The sequence below is a fragment of the Lates calcarifer genome, linkage group LG2 (genome assembly GCF_001640805.2).
Source record: "Lates calcarifer isolate ASB-BC8 linkage group LG2, TLL_Latcal_v3, whole genome shotgun sequence".
Classification (NCBI taxonomy): Eukaryota; Metazoa; Chordata; class Actinopteri; family Centropomidae; genus Lates; species Lates calcarifer.
In genome coordinates this window covers 13,003,677-13,026,317 of record NC_066834.1, presented here as the reverse complement: position 1 = coordinate 13,026,317, position 22,641 = coordinate 13,003,677, and the positions used below count along the sequence as shown (strand labels likewise).

The 22,641-nt window shown below is 38.9% G+C and overlaps 1 protein-coding gene across 1 annotated transcript; it reads left to right on the top strand.

The window, feature by feature from the left end:
- Positions 1-671: 671 nt before the first annotated feature.
- Positions 672-10,886, top strand: LOC108894136 (potassium voltage-gated channel subfamily G member 4). Its single transcript, XM_018692666.2, has 3 exons — positions 672-1,151; positions 4,959-5,809; positions 9,034-10,886. Exons 2-3 carry the CDS (start codon positions 5,051-5,053, stop codon positions 9,874-9,876), a joined length of 1,602 nt encoding a protein of 533 aa, XP_018548182.1. The 5' UTR covers positions 672-1,151; positions 4,959-5,050; the 3' UTR covers positions 9,877-10,886.
- The last annotated feature ends 11,755 nt before the right edge of the window (positions 10,887-22,641 follow it).

Here is a 22,641-nt window from a genome sequence, read left to right as displayed (position 1 = left end):
AAGTGGTTTCTGTTACAGAAAACAAAACCCATGATCTCCGTCTTCTGGAGCAGGAAGTGCTGTCGCTTTGAGTAGTAAACGAACTTGTACTTATGTAATGCTTTTCTAGTCGTATCGACCACTCACCACTCACTTTACACTACACATCACATTCACCCATTCATACACCAATATTACAAACATCAGGGGCAACGTGGGGTTCAGTATCTTGCCAAGGATCTACCAAGGATACTTCAGCACAGACTGGCTTGCTGGGCCTGATTTTAAAAAAAAAATCCCATTAATTCAAGGTCTAAATATGAACCCTAGTTAAGGTCAGAGGTCTAGAACAATAGTACAGTGGATTTACCAGGGCAGTTGTTGCTAAAAACAAAACATTTTATAAACAACTTTGCATGTAAAAAAAAATACATATTTAAGATTAAATTTATGAATTTAATTTCCATTTTAAGACCTGCACATCTCGAGGTTGACTGAAGCAGGCTTATATAAAATCTGTAAAGTAATTTGAATGTTTGACTTAAGAGATGATGGCACTATTTCATTTAGTAGTAGTTGCAATAGTAGTGGAACTGCCTCATTGTCATTCTTTTTTACAGTGTAGAAGAAGAGAGAGCTGGAGATGGAGGGGGTGCGGAGGGAGGGTGAAAAAAGGAGGTGGTGGAGGAGGAGGAGGAGGATGGTCCTGCTGTCAAACACAGATGAAAATACAGCAGCAGGTTTCAGGAAGGCACCGCCGTTAGATAATCGCATTTATTCTCTCCTCGGAAGCGGCGGGGACCAATGGGAACGGAGCGACGCGCTGAGGACGAAGAAATCATATTAATTTAATTTGCTCCAACTCATTAAAGCTGCCGGAGTCGGAGAGGCGACGTCCGCTGCGGAGCGGTGATGCTGCACAGACACACACCGAGACTGCAAACTTCAGAGTGGATCTATAAACTGTATTAACACAACCTCTGATATCTGAGCCTCTGTCTCTGCCTCTCCACACCAGCTGATATTCAGATTAATAACAACAGTTATGCGGACGATTTGGCTCCAGGCTTAATTAGTGAGAGCCATCTTCATCATAGCAACAGCTGAGAAAATGCACAGGACAAATAACAGAGACATTAACGAGCTGAGGCAGCCCACCTGCGCCCTTTAAGGTGAGTCAATACATTAATTACTGGCTCATTTTTTTCTAGAGCTTTTATTTCTTAAAAACACAACACAATAAACCCATATGCAGAACAGACTGGGCTATACTGTAACCTAGAGTAACTTTAATTATAGATATATTTTCATTTTTATTTTCCGTTCTGTAGCCAGGTGAAAGTCTGCTGAGATTAAAATCTGTTTTTCAAGAGAGAGGCGCAGATAAACCGGGTTACAGCGACAAATACAAACAATAATCAAACAATTAGCAGACTCTATAAAAGAGAATACAAGACTCTTAGTCTCCATCCAGCGAATAATAATAGACACAAAGAGAAAATACTACAGGGTCTAAATAATTACAACATAATTAGAAGGTTACACTGTTATTTTACCACATATTTCAGTGCAGTGAACATCATCAATTTGATGATTTAAAACCAAGGTGCAGCTCTAACACTGAGCATCAAAGACTGAACATAACAGCTATTTAATGCTGCACAATGTATCCATCATCTTAATAATATAATGACTTAAAAGTTGTTTTCAGGGACAGAAAGTTATGTCCAAAATGCACTGTATGTGAAATATATTTTGATTATTTGAGTTATTTTACTTAAAATGTGTAAATGTGTAAAAATGGTCTCGCAATTACAAATCCTGCATTCATTATTATATTTATTTACAAAAGTATTAAGAGGCAAAATGTACTTAAAACATCACAAATAAAAGTAGCTATAGGCAACAGAATGACCCCTGTCAAAGGATTATCTTGTACTATTTTCATAGAGCTGAAATTATTAGTCAGTTAATCTGTTGACAGGAAATTAATTAGCAACTATTTTGATAATTGATTAATAATTTGAGTAATATTTTAAGATAAAATTAAAAATTTGCTGGTTAAAGCTTCAAACACATGAGGATTTGATGCTTTTCTTTGTCATACCTGATCGTTTTGGGGTTTGGACCATTTGTCAATTAAAATGAGCAATTTGAATACATCATGACACAGGCACCTTTCACTGTTAAGTGATTTTATAGATAAACCAGTAAATCAAGAAAGCAGATTAATGAACTTGATTGTTAGTCACAGCCCTAACTATGCTGCATTACATAGTGTGGCCGGTTTAGGTGGAGCTGATTTGAACTACTTTACATGCTGCTCTCTCTGCAAATATGCATCATGTGTTTTGTTTGTAAAGTCATTATCTGCAAGGTAGTAAATAACTGTGGCTGGTCAGATAAATGTAGTGGAGTGACATACCCTCTCAAAATAAAGTGTATTAAGCAACATTACATGGAAATACTCAACTAAAGTATTATCTAAATTGTACTTAAATACAGCTGAGTAAATGTACTTACCCGACAGTCAGTGTCTCAGCAAGAAGCCTTCACGGATCCACCTGCTGGAGAAACATGAGAGAACAATAATTTGTCAAAGTGACATTTTAAAATTTGAATTAAAATAAAAAACTAAACAGTTAATCAATGATGAGTGTAGAGTTTTGTAAAGGGGAAAAATGAAATCAGGAGGATTAAGTGAACCAGACATCACAGCTGAAAAGCATAAACACCATATGGTGGCACTGCAGTGAAATGAAACACAGCCGTGTTCTGTATTTACAGAAATTAAAGTTATGGCTTTTATGAGAAATGGTCAGTGTGGTGCTCGCCTGGTATTTCATTCCTAGAGTAACAGGACCATAAATCTGTGCATGAGTCAGTTTAGCTGAAAAATAAAAACAAACAAAAAGATGTTTCTCTGTGTTTTCCCGCTGTGTGGATAGTTTTGTTTTTATTTGTCCTTCTGTGAAATTTCTGCCTCCAATACAAAAGGTAAATTAGATTTATTTGCTGGAGCTCACAATGTTGATAAATTACATTTGAAAAATTCAACAGCCTCCATCCCTTTCTAAACAAATGAAAAGAGTCTGGGCTTTCGTTCCTGGCCTCCATGCAAAAGACCTGTAGACTCTGGTAGGGTGTTTAGACTTTGGATTGATGAACACTGCACTGATAGGCTGGGGTTTGATGTCAGTTTATCTCTGTGCTATATGTGACTTTTTTCATTACGATTGATTACGTTGTATTGAGTTGCTGCTGATTTCTAAATATAAAAATCTGGGCAAGACAGCAACCAAAACGATCGAGGAACAGGATTAACTTACCTGTTAAATTCACAGTGGTTTTACATGTTAGTATGATTATCAAATTGAAACCTTTTTTTCTGTCAGGTTAAAAAGAAACCATCAGCACTCGACTGCTCTAAAGTTGTAGAAGAAAGAGGTTTTTCAGGTCAGTGGCGTCTCACCAGAGCCGATGAGAGTTTTTAAGGTCACGCAGCTTCTTGTGTGAGAGCTGTCAGAGTCACAGGAATCCAGGCATGAATTGGTGTGAAGAGTCAGGCTTGTCAGGTCTAAGGGTGAAGTGTCAAGATGTTTTTTTTTTTGTGTGTGCGTGTGAAAAAAACTACGTACATCAATGGAAGCAGCGCAACATAATTAAATCCAGTGGATCTAATTTGGTTGTATGTATTAGTTGTGTGATTTGTCAGCTGATCAATTAGTCATTCACTAGAAAAGTACAGATATAATGTGTAAATGGTGAATAATAATATAGCTGGATACTTTGCTGTGGTACAGAGAGAAAAAATCCCCTGAAGCCCAGAAGCCATTTTCCCCATAGAGCTACATTATAACTCAAATTACAAACAAGAAAAGTATTACTCTTTGTATGAATATTTAAATGATACATTTTTAATAGTAAAACTTTCCCAAAGCATAGAAAAGCTATTTTTAAAACAGTGACATTATCTCAGAACAGTGTGCTCAGGGAACAGGCATTAACATGTGCCTCATGACACAGAAACAAACCATCAAGAAAGAAAGCTATTTTGGTGATCCTAACCCTGAGAGAAACTTTGACTGGAATTAATGGAGTCTAGTACCTAATTCTTAAAATAAAAGAATACAGAAAACTGGTCTTTTTTGATACTATGACTCAGGGGGTGCCACAGTCTGACATTTTCAAATTCGGCACAAAGTGGCTTTAAAAGGTTGGATGTTATAACTGCAGCATCAGAATCAGGATATTAATGATAATATTTTCTGCTTTAAATATTCAGTTGCTTCAGAAAGTTTTCAGACCCCTACATGTTTTGAACACCTCATTGTTGTCTTGTAGATTAAATGGATGTATTTTTATTTATCAATCTAATCTCAATGACCCATAATGACAAAGTGAAAATGTGTCTGTGGAATTTGTTGTAAATTTTCTCATTTAGAAAAGTTTTCACATCCTTTGCTGTGGATCCAAACTGTGGTCAGGTGCATCCTGTTTGCTTTAATTCTCCTTAAGATGTGTTCAGAACTTGAATGGAGTCCCACAGTTCACGGTACATGTCAGGACAAAACCAAGGTCATGAAGTCTGTGGGTCATTGTAGATCTCCACAATAAAATTTTGGTGAGGCAAAGAGCAGGGCAAGGGAATAAAAGTCCTCTTCAGAGATGGAGGAACCTGGTGGAGAGACAACCATCTCAGCAGCCTCCATCAAAAGATCATTTTGATAGTTTTCAACCAATAACAAGGACCTCTGTTTTGTTCAGATTTAGCTGATGGTAGAGATGCAGTCAAGGGAATGAACAGGATCAACAGCTATATAGAGTAAGGTGTCATCTGCAGTGAAAGTCAATGAATCATTGACAATCAGTGCTATGGTTGAGCACTAGGCTGTTTGACAACAAATGTTTGCACTTAGAAAAAATATAATCTCACAAGGTCTTGATATTCAGAAGACTGTTTTGTTTTTGTCACACAGCTGATCGGCTTCTCCAAAGATCCTCCCCATAACCTCCTGTCAGCTGGACGTACAAATACTTCTTCCACCCTGCCGCACATCCTGCAGCCAGCATGCCCATCATCAGTAATGCCAACCATGATTTCAGCACCTACTCCATCAGCAGCGATGACAGCAGCCTCGACCGCTTCTTCACTGAGATCCCAGAGACTGAGACCATCAAGGGTGTTTACTTCCAACGAGCCCAGCTGCTTCGTGACCCCAAGGCCTCGTATGTGGTCGACCACACCCTGCAGGTTCTTATCAATGTGGGGGGAAACCGCTACACCTTCCCCTGGAGCACCTTGGAGCAGTTCCCCCAGAGTCGACTGGGGCGCCTTCGCTTCTGCACCACCCCTGAGGAGATCGCACGACTCTGCGACGACTATGATGAGACTTGCCAGGAGTACTTCTTTGACCGAAACCCGACTGCCTTCAGGGTCATCCTCAACTTCCTGGCTGCAGGCAAACTGCGTCTGCTTCGAGAACTGTGTGCTGTGTCGCTGCATGACGAGCTCGACTACTGGGGTGTGGACCCAGGTCACATGGAGCGCTGTTGCCGCCGCCGCATGATCACCCGCGTAGAAGAGGTGGCAGAGAGAGAGCGTAAGGAAGAAGAGTGGAGGAAGAAGAGGGTGATGCTGAAGAAAAGCACCACGGAGGCTGAGAAGGGCTATCGCAGACTGATCTGGATGCTGAGAGAAGTGGTGGAAAACCCTCACTCAGGCCTGGCTGGGAAGACGTTTGCCTGCCTCTCTGTCATCATGGTGCTGGTCACCGTCATCAGCCTGTGCATCAGCACCATGCCAGATGTCAGAGATGAAGAGACGAGAGTGAGTATGAAGCTGATAAAACACTCTCCTGTTAAGAGATGCAAAGATGTTCACATTTAGAGCCTGGTCTAAATGTGCTCCAGCGTTCAGAATCAGAGTTAAGAGTTTTTCATATCAATCCTAAGGTTTCATGTCAAAGCAAAAAGGATCATTGAGTGAAGCTAATGTTTAAGTAAATGTGTTTAAAATTATTATTAAACCATAATGCTGCACTTATCAATACTTTCACATTAACAATGACTCAAATCACAGAGTGATAGTAAAGGGTTTTTCTGATGAAACATTATCATCAGTGGTGTAAAGTCACTAAAAACAAGTACAACTTTTAGGCACTTTACTTAAACGTTTCCAATTTATGGTGCTTTATATTTTACAGAGGGAGATGTTGTACTTTATACTGTGCTACATTTATTATGATTATGATTATTATTTTATTGACATCAGTTATTTTAATTTTACAGATTTAGGTGTTTTCAGATGGCTGATCAAACCTGCTCAGGTTTGAATTTTGCAAAGCTCTACTGGGATTCACCAATAATAAAAAGTTTTAACTTGTCCAACAGCAGAACTGACCGGGGAAACATCACTATTTTTGATCTTGTTTTAGAAGATAATTACCCGTCTTGGACAGAAAATATTATGTTGTGCGTATTAGATAAAAATCTTTAAGGAGCTTTAGACTCCATAATTTCACAGTCTGAAATGGCCCATTTTGCAAAAGGAGTACTTTTTACTTTAAGTACGTTTTGCTAGTAACACCCACGTACTTTTGATAAAGTAGAATTTTTAATGCAAAACTTACCACTTCACCCAACTCTGCAACCCCCTCATCTCTACAGAGTGTATTAGTATCTTTCAGCTCATTGTTAACATCGTCCAGCCCAATTTTACTGCCTTTATTCACTCTAACCACTCTCAACAGTGATACTGCCAGACGAAAGAGGCTGTTGTCAGATAAAAAGCACTGATAAACACACTGCGTGCTGCCTGCTCAGAACTAAATCACAGACACAGTTAGCTAATAGCTGGTGAGGAAAGTGGAGATTTTAAAAGGCTTTGGCGTATCCTAGTGTAATATCAGACACTAGACACTGCAGCAGCAACAAAACAACAACAATGAACCTGATGCAACAGAAAAATAGTTTTCATCAGGTACAGGTCTAGGTACAACCTAGACAGATCGGCAGTCAATTCGAGGGCTGACATATAGAGACAAAAAAACATTCACACTCACATTCACACCTACAGGCAATTAACAGTCACTAATTAACCTAACCTCTTTGGATTGTGGGAGGAAGCCGGACACAGAACAGAAATACCACAGAACTTATTAACTTCAACCTTTCTGCAACATCACTCAAAGAGTTGAACTGCACATGCATTTATGAAGAGCCTCTCAAGTCATCCCCATCACCTCAGGACACAAACTTAAAAGTCAAAATAAATAAATAAAAATAATTGTTTGTGCAGTCTTTTCAGGACTGGAAACATTTTAAAAGTCAAGACATCAAAAACATAGTCATCACAGTACAAAGACAAAATTAAGTAAGATTGTTAAATAAAGTTGAAGCTAAGGTCAGGGATATTTGTGAAGTCGGTGTGTGGGGTGAGGAGTTGTGAAGTGCTTTTGCCAGTGTGACTGTTTAATCATAGATTTCTGCTGGTAGACCGGCTGTAGAATCAAGTGTATAATTTGTATGCAAAGAACAAGGTGGTGATGTTTCTGAGGAGGAGATGGTTAGATTCCTCCCTGACAAGAGAAAAAAAACAATCAAAGCATGTTCAGTTCTTAAGCTGAAACACACAAAATTATTTCTCAGGCGTTTCAGAATTGATGTGAGCCAGACTGAAAAAAACATCTGAAGTTGTGTCTCCTCTCCTCTCTGCCAAGATTCCTTTTAATTTCTGGAAACTAGCTTGTTTTCAGTTTTGTGTCTGGCAGACAACTAAAGTTGAATGTTGGCCCACCTGGTTTAACTGGTGGGCCAACATTTTGACAGGGAAATAAAGCTGGATAAAAGCTGAACATGTCTGCAGGTTTGTCAAGTAATGAAAACAAATGTAAGAAGACAGTAAAATTGGTTGGAAATTAAGAAACAGTGGCTACCTCACTTTACACAATAGTAGAGAAAAAGCAACTTTTCATTTTTCTCAACTGTTGAAATTATTAAGAAAAAACTATGAATATATTTGAAAGCAGAAAGTTCAGGTTAAGTTCATCCTCATTTCTAGAGTATCACCTCCTTCACAAATAATTCTCTTATTTCCAGGAGTTGTATTTCCTCTGGTAACACAGTGTACAGAACTCTGAGTTAAAGGTATTGATTTTAACACCTAATAAAACCTGCCCTCTAGCCTTTTCTTGTCCGTAAACAAAAAGAGGCTCATTATGTGCATTTAGAAAGCCCTGCTCTAATTTCAGCTTTTTCCTTTGGTCACTCCAGCGTTTGTGACGATTGCTCATTAGAAGGTCTTGTTTTGTTTCTCCGTCGTCAGCCAGCTTTCACATTCACACTGAAATGCAAATTGATTTTCTCCACTTTAGTGATCGATTCTCCACATTAGACACTTTTTCTTCATTCGGTGCCAAAGAAAAGTTGTATTGGTTTGTGTATTTAGACTAAAATCAATTTTAAATGCTGTGTAGTTGTATAAAAAACTTTTCTCCGTCGCTCACTTGCTCACTGAAATGATGAAAGTATGAAAAACTGGGCAGATGTACAGTAAATACAATATGATGCTGAGAGTAATTTGTTTTCAGATACAAAGACAACGATGTCTATTTGAATTTCTACAGTGTCATATCATTTCAACCAAAAAATACAATATAGCGCATTTGACAGCTCTTCCTGCTCCAGAAGCTGGGGATCATGGGTAATATAAACTGTTTGGTCATGTTTCAGTTCAATGAGTGGTACTACGCAGTCGACGCTCCAGTTGAGAGATTGATAGACTTTGTTTTCTGTAAGATGAAGCCCTGCAGAGGGCGCTGTCGCTCAGCAGTTGCATTATGATGCTTTAATAAAGCCATGGATTACAGTTTATAAAGCCTTGTCTAGCTTGAAACCGTAGTTCTCAGATGTTAGAAACTGTCCTCCAGAGCCACAGAGGACATTTTATAAACAGATATTGGGGTTAAGCACTAGCTAACTGATCGCCACGTGTAAAATTGGTGGACTGACCCTTTAAAGCTGTGTCATCTCTGTGTGTTTATGTGTCTGCAGGGCGAATGCTCCAAGAGGTGTCACAGCATGTTTGTGGTGGAGTCCATCTGCGTGGCCTGGTTCACGTTGGAGTTTGTGCTGCGGTTCGTCAACGCTCAGAGCAAGCTGGCCTTCGCTCGTGGCCCCCTCAACATCATCGACGCCATCGCCATCCTGCCGTACTACGTGTCTCTGGTCGTCGATGTCAGAGACGAGTCGCAGGAGGAGGTTATCATGGGTGCCGGCAGAGGCTACCTCGACAAACTGAGTCTGATCCTGCGTCTGCTGCGGGCTCTGCGGATCCTGTATGTGATGCGACTGGCTCGCCACTCTCTGGGCCTGCAGACGTTAGGACTGACCATGCAGCGCAGCATGAGGGAGTTCGGCCTGTTGCTGCTGTTCGTCTGTGTGGCTGTGGCCCTCTTCTCGCCTCTGGTCCATCTAGCGGAGAGCGAACTGGCACCATTTGCTGCCACGCACCCCCACCACAGCTTCAGCAGCATCCCAGCCTCTTACTGGTGGGCCATCATCTCTATGACCACGGTGGGCTACGGCGACATGGTGCCGCGCAGCATCCCCGGACAGATCGTGGCGCTGACCAGCATTCTGAGCGGCATCCTCATCATGGCATTTCCTGCTACCTCCATCTTCCACACCTTCTCTCGCTCCTATCAAGAGCTCAAACATGAGTATGAGCGGCTGTGGAACGAGGAGAGAGGCGAGGAGAGAGCCAGCGAGTCAGAGCAGAACTGGGCCAAGGTCGGTTTACCACCAGATGAGCTCACGCCTGTGCCCAAAGACAATAATGATGTGCTGCTGTCAAGCAAGAGCCATCAGTCCACACTTCCATCTACAGCTTTCTAATGGAACGGGAAGTGTGCTGACACATCTTCTCAGAAACATGTTAAAAATGGCGACATTCAACTGTGTACGCTGTCCTGTTCAAGCACTTCTAGACTGTTATATGGACAGTGTATTACACTTAAAGTACATGTCTCTTCCTTTTCTGGATTCACGCTTCAATACGTTAAGCTTTCAACTACCTACTTATCAGGTTATATTAAGCCTTTTCCATATCTGCATATACACCGTATGCAACGCTATTAACTAAACCCTTTAACTAAAACTGAACTCTCCTCACTTTGGACAATAAGAGTGTTTCCCAGTGTTGGCAGGGCGGAGACATTGCTGCTGAATGGAAAACGTTGTGCTGTGCAGCTTTCAGACATTGATAAACACAACATTAGCTGTTAGTCGCTTTAAGACACCTGTCCCTTTACGACGTCTCTGCGAGCTGATTTTTCAGAGGAAAGCAACGACTGCCTGGGCAAGCCTGTCTCCTAGAAACTTTATACAACTAATTTGCAACAGCAAATAAGTTTTGCAGGAAATGTAATTGCAACCAGATTATTAGGAGACAGGTTTGGCCTGGAAGGAAGGAAAGTAATTTAAAAACTCAGACTGTGTCTGAAATCATTGCCTTCTTCACTCAGTCATTCCTCCCTGTGTAACAGACTCTTGATAGTGAGCAGTAAATTGAGATTTTGGACGTTTACTACTCATTTTACATCATCACTCACTGCTGTAAAGTCATGTGACTGTAATTTTGTATCTGTGGGAATGTGTACATGCTATGGACACTTCACTTCCATTTTTGAGGGCTCTACATATATGTAGTGGATAAAATGGCTCAGGGTAAATTGCAAGAGCATTGTGTAATGAATAGGGAGTGATATCGGACACAGTGTTACAGTACGCTGAACATCAGCAGTGTTTCAGACTCCTGTTCTTCAATGTCTAGATTAGACGTCTCGTATCTCCTCATGTCTCTGTTTAACCTACAGGCATTTTCAAAATAAAACTTAATTCTTTTACTCTTTTGCTTTTTTTCTAACTACCATAGAGGATGAACGCAGTGTTCTCTCTCCATAAACATTATACAACTTGGAAACCAAGTTTTTGAGGTACAATTATGAGGTACTTGTACTTTTCATTTTATGCCAATTTGTTCCACTCCACAACATCTCGGAGGAAAATTTGACTCCAGTACATTATGCAACAGCTGTAGTCACTAGTTTCTTTTCATATTACATATTTTACATTCATTTAAGTAACTGTTTTAATCCCAAAGAAGTTATCCAATGTTTCAGCAAAAAGCACTGGAGGATTTATCATGTGACCCATTGGAGGGGCCTGATCCTCGGGTGTGAAACCACTGGACTATTTATAGTACTGTGTATAAAGTAGTTCAAGCCAGCTCCACCTGGTGCAGCAAATTGCTGCCCACGTATTAATGCATTAATTATATTAACAATAAAATAATATCATATATAATATCAAATATATCAGTCACGCAGGACATTTTACTGCAGATTGAATACTCTGACTTTTCACTGTTTGTCTTTCTATAAATTTGAAACCAACTAAACTGTCTTCCTCACACTGACATCTGTTGTTATGTTTCAAGACACAGATGGAGTGTTTTGAAAAGCCTCTTTCTATCTCCTCATAACTTGTTCAGACGGTGTTGCTGGTGCGATTACTTTGACTCACATTACAAACAATGGAAACATTGAAAAGTCTAACAATCACTTGTTTTTCCCTCTCATCCAACCTGCACTGCCTGCTGTCTGCACGGAGGAGACCGTAACACAAACTGCCTGAAACATCACTGACTGTCGCTCTGTGCAGTAACACTAACAAATCAAGACAGCGGTATTCCAGCAGCTCCGGTCTTCAGCACAGTAAAATTACTGTCGTTGTCAATGGAGTCTGGTGGTGATGTTTCTGGTTAAACAAAAGGGATCTTACGCTTTAATAAAACAGTCTTATCTCTGTAGGAATCCTATTCATAATGTTGTCAGACACAATCTGAGCCTGTCAGTGGCAAAAACAAGCACTTCAGTGGATGTACTTTGATGTGGACAGTTAACTGTTGGATTACATTGCAGTAGTTGTTTATGGTTGCCAGGTACACTGTTCTTGGTCAATACTGCACCGATTCCAAAGATTTTTATCCCGTCAATCACAAACACCTAAAAACACAGGGAATGGGTTTTTAAAAAAACCCAATGCTGGTATTTCTATCTCAAGTTTTGGAACTCAACACAGACATTCACTTACATAAATATTTATATAATCACTACTCTGATTAATTACTTTGATTAAACAATAATTACTTTATGAATAAATAACTATATACTACACATTCAACCATCCTCCAGGTGGAGCACAGCTGAAGGTCACTGTCTCACTCAGTGCTCACTCTGTCACAGATTAGGGACCCAAGAGCAGACACACAGGGACAAGCACGTAGCAGTTCTGGGATTTATTAGAACCAAGGGTAAAAAAAAACTTACTGAAATAGAGCTGCAGGTGAAAGTAAAAGTCCACTGATGAAAGCCACAGCAGAAGGTCCAAAAACACAAAAGGCAAAAGTTCCAAAACCAGAAAGGTGACTCAAAACCAGACAACGCAGGACAACACTGGAGCCGACAGGGGATCGCTGAAGTGCACGGGAACTCACATTAATTTCACAAGACACAACCCACTGCCAACCAAAGAGGGGAGAGACAGGACTTAAATACACTGAGGATAATTAACCAATAGAATACAGGTGTGGATGACAAAAAGGAGGGAAAATGAGACAAAGACAGGAAGTAAGACACAAGACACACACCAGGGGGATTACCTTCAAAGTAACACAAGAAGTAGCAAAACACAAGGATACAGAATACCATAATAAGCCAAGTGAAAACACTGAAGGCACACTAGGAGGATAATTACAACAAAAGTCACAGAAAACCCAGAGTCTCTCACAAAGGGAGATCATGACAGACTCACAACCTCCAGAGTAAACAGAGCAGAACACCAAGTACAAAATTAAAGCTTTTATTCAGACAGACAAATTAGGACACAACTGTTTCACATACATACATACATACATGAGTATTTACATATTGCTTCATATAATACATCAATGAACAACTGTTATTTTCTAATCTTACAATATTAGTCGCTTATAAAAAGCATTTCAAGAAATATTTTAACTGAAATCATCCAAATCAACTTCTCTGTGTAATCATCATTAATCATCAGTTAAATGGCAACAACCAATGACAGACATGTTCATTCTATTAGTAAAAGAACTTAAATTACATTTAATTTGTATTTGTACACAAAGGAACAGCATTCTTATGATGTCTTTACTCTTTACACTTGAATTTTAAAGGAGCACGTGGTGTGGTGGAGTTAGCAGTTGAACTCTTAAATTCTGACAGCAGCTTCTTCGCCCAGCTCCAATTAGCATCAATACAAAACTTATCACACACAGTTGTGACTCTGTAAGAAATACACAGCACATATTGTACGGTGTTAGAAGCACAACAACACAAACACAGAGTTACTAATGCAAAGCACTCATTTGCAGTGTCCACCTGATGAATCTAAGTCCAGTATTTTGCTCTCTTTTAGATTCATTTTTGGTCTATACCCCCTCCCGAGAGAAATATCTGACTGTTTTGCTGCTAAATGCTCCACTATATTCAACAGCTGGTCTCTAACTCTACCTGTCTGTTGTTTGTCACTGAGCAGGTAGTGGACAGTGACTTTTTAGAGCTTTTTCTCAGAAAACAAGCAAAAACGACACTATGAGAGTGAGCCAGAACAGTAAATGTATGGTCTGCACTGATAAAGAATGACCTGACACTCAAGCTAAGAGGAGCTGCAGATGCAGCTGATAATTCTCTATTGGTTCATCCCTTGCAGAGATATCTTTCGCACCTTATGCAATATACTGCAAATGAAATTCAAAAAATAAAAACAGTACCACTTCTGTCCATCACTTTCTCTGTATACTTACACGATTGCTTTGTTTTGACAGTGATCTGGGGTCATCTCCACGTGTTTCACCCGTGGCCTGGGAATTCGTGTTTTACTATATTCTGGACAGCATCCTCCCTGTAGTGACTGTAGTCCCATCACAACTGCGAACACATAAAAACAGATTTAATACTGATCTCCTGCATGCAGTTACAGTCTAAGGTTTAGGCTCACATCTCTCAGAGAAATCAAGCAGAGTTACTGACCAGCAGTGCTGTGACGCAGGAAGCAGATCAGAGTCAGAAGTATGAGAATCACCAGCGTCTTCATGGTTCCCCGACAGAGACAGATGTTCTTCTGTTCTGGATGAAAGCTTTGAATCTTCAGGGCTGATCTGGTCTGATCTGTGTTGGAGATCTGCTCTGTGTTGCCCTTATAAACAGCTCCATACTACCTCATTCATAGTGCAGAGTCTTCTAAGAAACTAGCTGGTGCTTCCCCTTCTGTTTCCCCTGTTTCTCTTTTCTTCGACTTCTGCACTACATAGAAAATGTGAGGTCAGTGATATTATGCAAAACACTTTACACAGAAACACTGCTCGGGGTTTTCAATTATATTTTCTAGAAACCTTTAAGCAGAGGATTTCTAGCTGCAGGTTCTTTCACTTCTGTCATTCACTGAAATATGTACAGAGCTGTATATGGTCTTGATATACTTTTGACAGAAGCATTTTAATAACTCACACAAAGAGATTATAAAAGCTTCAGTTTGTATTGGCAGAACTCATCTCTTCACCACAGTCAACTGTAGAAAACTTGTTCTGTTTATACATCCACTAATACACATATTTTACACTGAGCTCTCAACTAACTTTCCATTAAAACATCCAAATCCAAACAAAGAATCCACTTTGTTTACCAGAAGACAGGAACGATGACTGGTCAATGTAACAGATTCTTTGGTATTATAATATTATTGCACAATGCTAAAGAAGCTCAAAGTTTTAGGCTGGAATACTGTTTAATCTGGAGTTTTATTTTGTTATGTCATAAGTATTATGCAAGTGTAAACTCTCATATTTAAATATAAATACAAAAACTTAACCCATGCCTAGCTGACTTGTCAGGTGTGTCCTGGGCCTAAAACCTCTAAAGTCTAATAAGTGCATTCATGTTTAAATACATATATGATTCATGTGTCCTGGAACAGATTTATTCGTTTTAAAAATGTTTGTCCTATTAAAGCAGTGACCACATACCAATCCACTGTGCCACAGGTGCTACAGTAAATCTGAAAACTCAGTGCACTCATGGCTGCTATCTGGAGACTCTATTAAAAGATACAAGGACCAGCATTATTAATGAGTATAATACATCCACATAAAGCTGGTTAAATTTGTAAAAGCATCTTTTTCTCAATGTTTCCAGAGCTTTTCCAAAATGGCCTCTGGAGTGTGTAAATCTGAAAACCTTGGCTTGGTGTTTCAGTGTGTGCAGGTTAAATGGACATAAGCCTCCCAGAGAGGAGGTTCAGGGGCAACAAGACAGTAAAGCCAAAGCTGGAGTGCAGCAGTTTTTTTTTATATATAAATGAACGTCTGTTACATTCAAAGTCTCTGCAAACAAGTTCACACAATACTGAATGAGCCCATGAGTGCCAGGTAAATCTCTCTGTAATTCTGGGACATCAGAGTTTTAAATCTGATGTCTGTGGCGACATTCCCGCACTGGTGCACTGACAGTGATTAATTTTACGCTAATGATTGATTTGTCAGAGCTGGAGAGTGGAGCAACCATAGCGACAGGGACAGAGTAGGCTAAAGCAACTGAGAGTGTGATGGAAAAACCTAGGAAATGTCCAAAGAAATGCACCAGCTAAAAAAGAAACTCAGCATTCAGAGGAAGGATTACAGGTTTAACCCATGTTAACAATTCAACCATTGGTAGAATTGTTAACATGGGATCATGGCCTCATCCGTAGCTAACTGTCTTCCTGCTTGTTAGCATGCTGATGTTAACATTTTGTTTGAATGCAGACTCGTCACATCTGCATGTGTCACCTAGCATCTAGCACTAACCCACCTAATATTACAGGCCCAAACACTACCTTAGTATACTAATATAATACACTACCAGTATGACTGAAATGCTTTCAGTGAGTATCCCCTGTTGCAACCATTGTAAAGGCAGTAGTAATACTACCAATTTTAGAAGTATTTGTGGTGAGGTTGAGTTCACTGTTTGAACATAAATGAAAGTTCAGAGTGGGTTTTTAGATGTACTTTTCACTTCCTCATGTTTCTATGAATGAGTCTGCTTGTGATTTTCTAAGACCTTGAAATACTGAGAGACACTCTGCAGAAGTTGTGGTTTAGATATAATGAACTTCCCTTAGTGAAATTTTTTTGGCTTCCAAATATATATATTGATTTCTGAAAAATAATAAAAAGTCTATAATTACTATTACTTTTTTTTCTTGTTGTTGATTTTACATAGAACACTGAGAATTCAGTCTATTAGGTTAACTGATTTGACTCACTGAGGCTGATGGTTTATTCACTTAGCAGATTCTTTTGTCTGAGTTGTGCACAAATAATTTACACTAAGCCACAGCAGAAAAAGGAAAAGCCCTTCAGAAAGAGCCTCAGCACTCCACAAGGTTGCAGCTGCATGAAGTAACACATGAAAGCCAAACAAAAAATGTGTATGAGTATATTTTGTTCATGCTGGAGATAAAGGTCAGATCCTCCTTAAATCTTTCCGTTACACTGTAAAACATCATAAAGGAATTTAATTAACACCTTTTCTCATTATCTTAATGTAAAATATATAAGTTCTGCTAATTTGTAGTTAATTTGACCTAATCTGTTTTTTTTTTATTATTTTCAATCCAGAACTTGAATGTGAGCTACTCTAACTTAAGGTGACTTAAAATGACAAAGTTAATAAATGTGAGTCCATTTAACTCATTAAATAAAGGTTTTAAAGAAACAAAAGCAGCCTATGAACAGACATCCCAGCAGTTCAAACTCTCCAGAGACTTTTTGTTTTGTTCTTGAAAATATTCATGATGTAAACTTGCATTGTGTCTTTAAATTAGGTTGTGTTTGTTTCTTTTCACAATGATAAAGACAATACTCACCACAATGGAGGTTAGTTTTGAATTTACTGTATACAATGGCTTCATTAAGTAATCAGACCCCTTCATTTTTACATATTTTTTAATAGATTGTTTTAATGGAAAAAATTCAATTTTTACCCATTTTGACTCAGAACTTCATCTGTGGCAAACTGAATTGATTGGACATAGTGTAGAAAGGTAACCATTACTAAAGCTTTGGGCACAGTGGCCCTAATAATTGTGAAATGGAAGAATACTGGAACCAGCAGGACTCTTCTAGCTAAACTGACTAATTGTGCAGGGCCTTGGTCAGGGAGGTAGAACCCAATGGTCACTCTAACAGAGCTTCAAAAGTCCACTGCAGAGTAAAAGGACGACCATTCAGCAGCCTCCATCAATCAGGCCTTTATGATAGAGAGATTAGACAGAGGCCACTTTGAGGAAAAGGCATATGATAGCCCACTTGGAGTTTGTCAAACAACAGTCTCAGAATTTCACTGAATTGGGGGAAGAATGATTGTAGCCAAATACACAGAGGTCCTTGGAGAAAAAGTGCAGATTACACAAGTTCACCATTCAACACAATGACCTGAAGCCAAGACGAAGCTGGAGTGGCTTCAGGACAAATCTCTGACTGTGCATGAGTGGGCCAACCAAAGGCCAGACTTGAACCTCACAGAACGTCTGGGGAGAGACCTTAAGATGGCCCATCCATCCAACCTGGCAGAGCTTGAGAGATCTGTGAGGAGGACTGGGATGAACTGCTCAGATCCAGTTGTGCAAGGACTCACAGCTGTAATTGGTGCCAGTGCAGCTTTTACAAAACACTGAATTAAGGGTTTGAATACTTTTATAAATGAGATTTTGGTTTTGATTTTTAATACATTTGCAAAAAACTAAACATGTTATCATTTGGTCATTGTGGGTTACTGAGTGTAGACTAATGGGGGAAAAAAAAAAGACATTTTAGACATAAAAAATTAAATCTACAACACAATAAAGTGTGGCAAAAGTGAGTGGGTCTGAATATCTTTGAAGCCACTGTATGTAACATTTTCCTTTTGAAATATAAACTGTACATTCAATTGTTACAAATGTCACTTGTATAAATATTAAACAGCCTTCTGCCTGTGTGAGCACAGCTGAAGGTCACTGTCTCGCTCAGTACTCAAAAAGGAGTTTGGCTCTTGACTCACAGCCTCCAAAGTAAACAGTGCAGAACACCAAGTACAAAAATAAAGCTTTTATTCAGACAGGGACAGTAGCTAATTTAGGAGTATTAAACATACTGTACATGTCAAACACCCTCCTGTAATCACTGACAATATTTAACTAGAGCACAACTGTCTCACATACTTATATGCATGAAGATTTAAATATTACCTCATATGAACAGAATCATGAACAGTAGTGTAACTTTCCTAATCTTATGACATTAAAGATATTTTCAAGCTGATGTTAACCTGAAATCATCCAAACAAGAAACACAATGTCAGTTAAAGGCAACAGTTTTAACCTACAAATCAACTTTTCTGTTACATGTAACTTGTATTTAAATGCACAGCAGTATTCTTTCATTGGTTTTACTTTTTACACTTGAAGACTTTGAGAGCAGCAGCTGATGTGGTAAAGTTAGCAGCTGAATTCTTGAAGTCTGACAACAGCTTCTTTGCCCAGTCCAATTTATGATCAATACAAATCCTTTTACACACAGTTGTGACTCTGAAAAAAAACACACAACACATATTGCACAGTGTTAAAAGCAGATTAATTAAGCAGACACATATATGACTAATAAATAAATGAATGAATACTCTGTATCTGCTGCATGTGTAAATAAATAATAATTAAATATGTAATGCTGCATCATATTTTATTAACTAGCCATAGATTTTGTTTCTAAAATCTGAATCTGAAAGGTAACTTTAGCTGTCTGATAAAGGTAGTGCAGTAAAAACTATTATATATTTCTATGCTTCCCCTCTGAAATGTAGTGGAGTTATATTGTATTATGCAGTACAAAATTTAAATAATCAAATAAAGCAAATCAAGACTTTTTTTTTTTAAACAGTACTTGAGTAAGTGTTCTACTCCTGAAACCAGTCCCAGCCAACCAACCACATGTTTCAGACATGCAGGGTCTGTTGTTCAGTGACTGAACATCTCCCCCTTGTGGAGAGTCTGCAAACTACTCCACATGACTTATTAAGATGGTAAATTATTGGTGATTTACATCTAAACCTTAAAGCAGAAAATAATAAACCACAGGTGGTTTACTAAACTTCAAAGTTGAGGATTTGTACTTTACCTCAGTATTTCCATTTTCTGCCACTGTATAATTCTATTCCAATTCACAGGCAAATATTGTGCTTTTTACTCCATTTTATTTATTTGACAACTATAGTAACTCGTTAGTTTTTAGATTAAGGTTTTAGACAGAGATTTTTGTCCCTGTCACTCATTTACACCATAAAACATGCAGAAATATGAGTTATCATCTAAGAAATCTTGCTTTTTCTGTATACTTACATGATTGCTTCTGCACAGGGATGTGGTGTCAGAAAACAAGCAAAAACTACACTATGAGAGTGAGCCAGAACAGTAAATGTATGGTCTGCACTGATAAAGAATGACCTGACACTCAAGCTAAGAGGAGCTGCAGATGCAGCTGATAATTCTCTATTGGTTCATCCCTTGCAGAGATATCTTTCGCACTTTTTGCAATATACTGCAAATGAAATTCAAAAAATAAAAACAGTACCACTTCTGTCCATCACTTTCTCTGTATACTTACACGATTGCTTTGTTTTGACAGTGATCTGGGGTCATCTCCACGTGTTTCACCCGTGGCCTGGGAATTCGTGTTTTACTATATTCTGGACAGCATCCTTCCTGTAGTGACTGTAGTCCCATCACAACTGTGAACACATAAAAACAGATTTAATACTGATCTCCTGCATGCAGTTACAGTCTAAGGTTTAGGCTCACATCTCTCAGAGAAATCAAGCAGAGTTACTGACCAGCAGTGCTGTGACGCAGGAAGCAGATCAGAGTCAGAAGTATGAGAATCACCAGCGTCTTCATGGTTCCCCGACAGAGACAGATGTTCTTCTGTTCTGGATGAAAGCTTTGAATCTTCAGGGCTGATCTGGTCTGATCTGTGTTGGAGACCTGCTCTGCATCCCTCTTATATGCAACTCAGGCCTCCATAGTGTCTCATACATACATGAGTAAATTACTAAGAAGTAGGTGGGTGTTCCCTTTCTCTTCTGCTTCCTCCTCATATCTCTGGCACATAGGAGCTATTCTCTGCACAGAACTAAAACAGTTCTACAAACAGACCTTCACTGAATTAAATGGGGGATTTTCACCACTGCTTTTAGTACCAGTATATTATTGACATTATAAGGAAGAGACTTAAAGCTGCGACCAGACACTTTAAAAAACAACTTTGCATCCCACCTCAAATATTTAATGGCATGAATAAAATCAGCAACATAAGCACTGAAATGTGATATATTCTCTAGTGGCATCTTTGCCAAACAGCTCATTCAAAGGCGATTACAAAGCCTTCAGTTGGTGTTGGTAGAACTTATACATCCACTAAGTTTGTTTACCAGGAGAGATGAATGATGACTGACATCTTAGGTTTCATACATTACTGAGCTGGTACTACATGCAGACTTCACAACCATATCTCATGACATAACTCCGCATTGGCAGCGTGGCTGCAGGTATTATATGTTCAGGTTAATGAGTTTCAGGGAACTGATAATTTGATGGTCACAGTCAAAGGTTAAGGTCACGTGATTTTTGAAATTTTTTGACCTTGGGGACGTGATATCTTAGGAAGACCTCAAGGGAATGTCTTCAAATTTGGCACAAACATTCACTGGGAGACAAAGATGAACAAATTTGATTTTGGGAGGAAAAGATTGAAGGTCAAGGTCACTGTGACTGGACAAAATATGTTCACCTGCTAGTTGATCGGACTGGTCGGTGGAGGCATAGTGCCACGAGGCAGTAATTCTAGTAGGTACTGTAACTGTGTATTTGAGGAATGGTGTCAAACTTCACGCTGAGACTTTAAAATCCTGCACGTTTGTTTTACTCTGCAGACGAGCAGAACATGGTTCACCTCAGAGCTGACTTTTTGTGTTTGTGCACCTCCCATTAACGCACCTGATTTCATCACCTTTTCTCCTTTACTCAAGAACAGTACCTAAAGGATAACTCCAGTATTTCTGAGCCTGGGCTTTATTTTTCCATGTTTTGGGGTTTAAATGATAGCAATTAGTTGGTATAGTAGTACTAGTACTATTGCTATATTAATAACTTATACTATAGTATATTATACTATTGCTTCAGAGAAGATGAGAAGATCCACTGTATGATACTCAAAAGGGAGAGACAAGACTTAAATACACATCAGGGATAATTACTAATATGACACAGGTGGGACAGAAAAAAAAACAGAGGGAAGACAGGAAGTAAAAACAACAAAAGCACACCAGGATGAGTAACTACAAAATAAAACAGGAAACACACAGACACCAGGAACACAGGAGACAATAGAGAAATAATAATTACCAAAGTAAAACCAAGAACCAAAAGTCACATCGGGGATGGATCGTCACAGGTTAGTACTACTGCCACCTGGACTATTACTGCTGCTTCTACTACAACAACTACTGCTATTACTTCTATGCCAAGTATTTTCTAGTATTATTGCTATGCCAAAGCATCTAGTTAAGTGTCTACTATCATTAAAGCATGTAGCAGTGATAGTAGAGGGAGCTGATTTATAAACATCTTGTCTCATTAAAAACAAAAAAGTAGTGGTAATGTTTGTAGCAATAGCTGTGATAGTAATACAAGTAAAAGCATTAGTAGGAGTAGTGTTTGTAGCTGTTGTAGAAGCAGTAGTTGCTGTAATGTTACCAGTATTAGCAGTTCCTAGTAAAACACTAGTAAAATGACACACTCCTTTTCACTTCTTCTTTCTGTGAAGCACCTGTAACTGTTATCACACTTAAACTGAAAAGACTTTCATAATGAATGTTTGAATTCATTATTCTACTGATATCGTTTAATAGGTAAATGAAGAGAAGTGAAACACAACCCACTGGTCATTTGCTTTCTGCTGCCTCGAGACAGAAAATCTGAGTGAAATCGTTTTGTAGCTGCTCCTTTCAGAGATAAATAGTAACATGCTCACAATGACAACACTACCATGCTGATATTCAGCAGGTATAATGTTTACAAACCTATTTTAATGTGTTAGCATGCAAACAGCTGTTAATTAGCACAAAGTCAGACTGGAAAATAATGATCAGAAACCTGTCACTCTAAAAGTATTAAGTAAGTTAGTTCCCATAGGTTTTTGCCCTCACAACAAGACGACATAACAGGACAAAAAACAAACAAACAAAGTCTGGATTTAAGTCTTGATATTTTCAGCGTTTCCTGGCTGGATATTGGAGATGAATGCTGGTTTTTGACTAAACCCCAAGTCTTTTTAACTGACCTACAGTTCAGTATTACTCTGGAACCTGCTTGGCCTGATGTGAAAATCTTTAGAATAAAGGATTATAGACTGGACTACATTACTCAGATTTATCAAGTAGAAGCTGATGATTCACAATGTCAGAGGCTTGAGAAATCAGCATGTTGCATCAGCAGTATGAC